This window comes from Alligator sinensis, unplaced genomic scaffold (assembly GCF_000455745.1).
Source record: "Alligator sinensis unplaced genomic scaffold, ASM45574v1 scaffold1960_1, whole genome shotgun sequence".
NCBI classification, from domain to species: Eukaryota; Metazoa; Chordata; order Crocodylia; family Alligatoridae; genus Alligator; species Alligator sinensis.
Window position 1 is genome coordinate 393,080 of NW_005843074.1, and position 5,573 is coordinate 398,652.

General features: G+C 44.2%; 1 protein-coding gene across 1 annotated transcript; it reads left to right on the top strand.

The window, feature by feature from the left end:
• Positions 1–861: 861 nt before the first annotated feature.
• On the top strand, positions 862–4,240 carry OAZ1 (ornithine decarboxylase antizyme 1). The gene is given in 6 exon segments (XM_014526537.2): positions 862–920; positions 2,175–2,190; positions 2,192–2,314; positions 2,501–2,673; positions 3,612–3,697; positions 3,888–4,240. Coding segments are annotated over 6 exon segments (588 nt in total). The 3' UTR covers positions 4,019–4,240.
• Positions 4,241–5,573: the final 1,333 nt, after the last annotated feature.

Consider the following 5,573-nt stretch of genomic DNA (forward strand, 5'->3'; position numbering starts at 1 on the left):
CCCAATTCCCCAATAGCCCCCGCCGCAGACAAAAGCATCCGGGTGCGAGTGCAAAGGTGTCTGTGCAAACTTCCCCCTGCGGGCCCTAAAAGCACGGCCATCTCCCCGCCGCGCAGAGCGAGCCGCCCTGGGACGCCGAATGAACACGGTGCCTCCGTCCAGGGCTGCATTTACACACGCGCTCCCTGCGCTCGGCCTCGTCGGGGCGGCTGCGCCCCGTAACCCCAGGAGCAGCGTCTCTGGGAGTCGGCCCCGGGCTCGTAATCACCTGTCTTTCACGAAAAGCAGCCGGTTCTCGCTCTCGTCCGTCCGGTCTCCCAGTTCTGGAGGCTTCTAGGGAGCCATTTTGGCGGACTCGAGACTTTTCGAGAAGGCTAACGCCGAGTCTCGTCGAGGGTGGCGCGCCGGCAGCTGGGAAACGGCTGCCGGAAAAGCCCGGAGGAAAACCGCCTTCGTGTCATCCGCTTCGTAACTGTCGCGTAGCAAGCGAAATGTTAGCAGATCAACCCGGTTTCTTTTAAAACGACCTGGTTCAAGGGTGAAAACATTGCTGTCGCCAGGGAGGTGGCAGGGCACGTGCCCGGTGCGGTACGCTTCACCTTGCAGAGGAAGGTTAAAGCAAATATTAGCTTTATCGGCTCCCTCTACTGTAAATAATAACACTCACGAATAAAATAGACCGTGAGGGGCGTCGGTACAGTTTAAATTCAAATTTAATTTTGAGCAATGCTTTCATATTACAGCCCCGACGTTGCTCGTTACCCGGTCGGGATCTAGCCGTTCCTGTGATTATATTAGTAGTCATCTGGGTCGCCCGTTTTGGCCCATTTGGAAACCCTGCGCACAAATGCACCGTGCAAAATGGTGGATTATTTTGTTCGTGTTTATGCTGTTTTGCAAATGGCTGCTGGCACTCGCAGGCAGGACGATTGTGAAAATTTCCCTAAGGGCCTTGATTGCTGCATCTGCTGAGATGACGCAACTAAGGAGTAAGCCTGCAGGGTGAAAGATGGTGCAGAGGGAGGGGCTAGCCAGCCTAGCATTTGCTCTTAGAAGGGTATGAAGCTCTTATTCAGGCGGGCAGGCTTACAGATGGGATGGAAGTTGTGAATGCTTCCAAAAAAAAAAGAAAAAGAAAAAGGGTGGGGCTTGTTTTAAGAGGATAGACTGCTTGTTTAGGAGATCTGCAATGCTAAACTCATTGTAACAGGGTTTTTTTTTTTTTGCGTCCTGACTAGCTCAAGCAAAAGACATCCACGGTTTGAGACTGTAAAATAGAATTTTGTACTACTGGCGTTGCCTTTAAAATACTGGGCTATACTGGGTTATTATGCACTGCTCCCCTGTGACATTGGAATTGGAGAGTAGCCTGGATTAATTGAAACCCTTCAAGTGGAAAGAAGCTGTATTTATTTCCTTTGTGACTCCGGCTCCTTAGTTGGTGTACACCAAGCTGAATTATCTTAATCCCTTGGCAGTCAAGCTTGAATCTCCCGAGGACCTTTTTACATTAAAAAAAAAAAAAAAAAAAAAAAATTTAAATGGTTACTAAAACAATATTTAACCTTAGAGCTAAGAACAGTTTTAGTGCTCCCATGATCTAAGCATTCACAAGTCTTTAAGGCAAGAATCAGTTCTCTTAAATGTCTTAACCACAAGCATTTGAGAGAAGCTTGTACAACACACCTGTTGGCTTTGGAGCCTACTAATTGCAGCTCAGAAGAGACTAACCAGACAGCTAGCGTTTCTAGAGTAATAGCATCCAGTCTATCAAATATGGTTATTGTTCATAAGAATATTTGATTGAAAAGAAGGTTTAGCTTTAGAGGTCATCAAAATCTTGAGCTTTTTTTTTTTGTCACTTGAACTAAATACTTTGAACATCACAAGGAATTCTAATAATGTTTCTTGCTAATGAACATTGGACTAAGAAGCTTCCTTTATCCTATGCCAAGGTGGGAGGCACTCCTCTCTGCCTTCCCTTTTTAAATTCAGGAAGAAGCTTGATTTGCTTTTGTGCTAAGTCCTAGTTTAGCTTTTGAAAGTTCAGGCTGATCCTGAGGGGTGCATGTTTTCCCTTGATTTGCCTTTTTTTTAAAAATTTTTTTTTTAAGCCTAAAAGGTGAAATGTAATGTTTTTCTTTATTTTTAACAAATGTTTTCTTCAGTTCCAGGGTTCCCTTCAATTGCTGTAGTAACCTGGGTCCGGGGCCTCGGTGGTGCTCCTGATGTCCCTCACCCACCCCTGAAGATCCCAGGTGGGCGAGGGAATAGTCAGAGGGATCACAATCTTTCAGCTAATTTATTTTATTCTGTAAGTATGAACAATATCATGCTGAGAGATCTTTAATTAGTTTTTTTTTTTTTTTGCGTGGTGATGAACTGTATGCAGAGGCAAATAGTCGAGTACTGTGTTCAAGAAATGCATTCAGTGAGAGGTTTAATTATTTGAACTTCACGATAAACTGGAAACAACTCTTTTTTTTTTTTAACACCATAGGATAATCGGCTGAATGTAACAGAGGAACTAACATCTAATAACAGGACAAGAATTCTGAATGTCCAGTCCAGGCTTACAGATGCCAAACACATTAGTTGGAGAGCAGTGTTGAACAACAACAACCTCTATATTGAAATTCCCAGTGGTGCTCTGCCTGAAGGGAGCAAAGACAGGTAGGCACAGCAGTGCATTATGTAATGCTCTTTAATGAGCCTCTTTGGGAGGGAGTTTTGTTGCTGAAACATGCCTTGGCATTTGCAGCATCCCCTTGTTGCTGATGCCAGGTGTTCTGCAGTTTTCCACGGCAATAGAATTTCTGTGCCAACAGGACAAATCTATTTATTTGTGAAGTGCTGTTGTAGCACTAAGGATTATTTCCATCTTTGGTGTGTCCTGTTGATGTACATGCACCAGCACAACCTGGTGCCAGGAAAATGCAGGATCTAGATGCAGTTATTCTGATGGAAGCTTCTGGTTTGGGGAAGGGGGGTGGTTTGAGACAGAGAGAGACTGAGACTGAGTGCATGCCAAATTTCCACTAGGGGCCTCTGCTGTCAAACTGAACCAGACAGGTATTGCAGCAGTTCTCTGATATTGGAAGCATTCATCTCAGTTGCTGGAGATGATGGCTAGCATCTAAACAATACAGACTATTGCCCTACTGTTCCTTCCCCCATGGAAAGATGAGCCACTTTCCTATTGGGATGACTTTTCATAAAGGTCAGTTTAATAGTAAAGCTGATGTGGCTTGTGTTGTGACAACTAAAGATCAGTTAAAATTATTCCTGATCCCACAACTTCCTCTTGTCCTTAAAAATGTAGTGGCCTAGTCCTAGTTATGTCACATGGCAGTTCTGAAGGAGTTGGACATTAAACTGCATTGAATGAATTGGGGGAGGGGGGATGACAGTCAGTGTTTAAATAGGGCTGAAGCATCTCTGTCAGTATGGCTTTGGGTAAGTGCATTGCTACTTGATTTGTACTGTCAAAATTTGCAGTTGCAAGTGCCCAGATATTCAAGGAATCCTGTGAGCACTTGAAAAGCTGTTGTGGATAATGACCATAGACCTTTTATCAAACATAGCTAAAACCTTTTCTTTTTTCACTTCAGTTTTGCAGTTCTTTTAGAATTTGCTGAAGAACAGCTTCAAGTTGATCATGTCTTCATATGTTTCCACAAGAATAGAGATGACAGAGGTGGGTGTAGACTGTACTCTTCTAAACTCATTCCCCAGCTAGTTCACAAACACATCCCTGTTTATGTAAGTGTTAATGTGGTGTAGCATTATAGAAACAGATCTTGTCATCAGATGGATTATACCCATCTTGGGGTTTGTCTGAGTTTTTCAAGCAACACATGAAACTTAATGTTTTTCTACTTTTACAGCTGCATTACTCCGAACTTTCAGCTTTTTGGGCTTTGAGATTGTGAGACCAGGGCATCCCCTTGTCCCCAAGAGACCAGATGCTTGCTTCATGGCCTACACGTTTGAGAGAGACTCTTCCGAAGAAGAATAGATTGCAATGTTTGCCTCTTTAGAGCTTTCCTGTTGTTTATGAAGATGAATATGTAGAAATTTTGTCAACATCTTTTACAATGCATAGAATTGTTTGTACAAAACGTTGTGACCAACTGCTTGGGTGGGGAGATGTTGAAAATTTCAGACTTCGTCATCTTTTCTGGATTTGTGCGCATGTTGTGATTGTGCAAATAAATGCTCACTCCAAATTAGCAGTATATTTCTTGAGGTTTAATATTGTGTTTGTGATACTGAAGTATTTGCTTTTAATTCTAAATAAAAATTTATATTTTACTTTTTATTGCTGGTTTAAGATGTTTAAGATCTTCCCTCCTGTTCTGAGGAGCTCCCCCTTAACTAGGAAGCTGTGTTTTTTGGAAGGCAGACTCTACTGGTAGGTGTAGGTTGAAAGAACAACTCTATCCGCCCTCACTGCTGACAGTTAATAACCAATAATGTCTTGTCTGGATTGGATGAATCCCCTGCTACCACATGACATGCACTTTGTTAGTGAGATGTGACTTTGCAGGGGTGTTGAAAAGCCTGCTCCTACCGATCGGTTGATTTGGTTTTTGCCCTTTTTTTTATAGGCAGTCAGTCATGAAGAAGAGTATTGGAACTGGCTGCAATGCCTCAGACTTGTCTGAACAGGTGTAAAGCCAGCTGGATCCAGCCTGCAGATAGCTGCTGTCTGGCCCCCTTTGAAGTTTGGGGGTTTGGCTGGGGCAGGGGGGAGGAAATAGCCTTTACCCATTGCCACTGCCACAGCTGGTCCTTCCTGGCTTCTGGCTTTACTGTTGCCCCATGCTGGAGTGGCAGCAGCTGCAACATGGGACACTTCGATGAGAGCCAAAGCTGTTCCCTCTGTCACCACCACATACCCTGTGTTGCATCTGGCCTGCAAAGAGCTCTACTGGCTGGATCTGACCGGGGGCACAAGGTGCATTGATGCCTGTGACCTAAGGGAAACTACTTGGATAGAGACTGGCCTTTCACCAAAGACTTATACAAATAATTTGGTGTTTACTGCACAATCTTAATGTAGACATTGCAGACAAATGTCACCATTTGTGGTGTTCTTTGTTACTAGCCTAGATAACCATAGGTATGATTTTAATGTTTGAAGTGCCTTTAGCATAGCTAGGAAAGACTAGAGACACCAGGCCTGGCTGCAGAGGACACGAGCCCCATCATCTTTGTTCCAACACTCCCATCCCACCCCCTGAACTAGTGTTAGTTCACAGACTTGTGTAGAAATGGTAAGTAAGCAGTGACTTGCTCTTGTCACTGATCTGGTGATGAGGGGGAGGAGAAGGCTGACTTGAATGCTCTCCATATTCTGTCTACTGGATACCTTTTCTTCCTGCTAGTCCCATTCTACAGGGCGGGGGGAGGTGGGGGGGCAGTGTCTTTGTATAATCCTGATTACTTTGCCACTCCTTTGCTTGCCCTGCTAGGCAGCACCTGTTTAAATACTGGAAGCTGCCTGCTGGTGACACTTAATGATATGCATCACTGGTGAGCAGGAGTGGTGGGGAAACAAATTCTAGTGA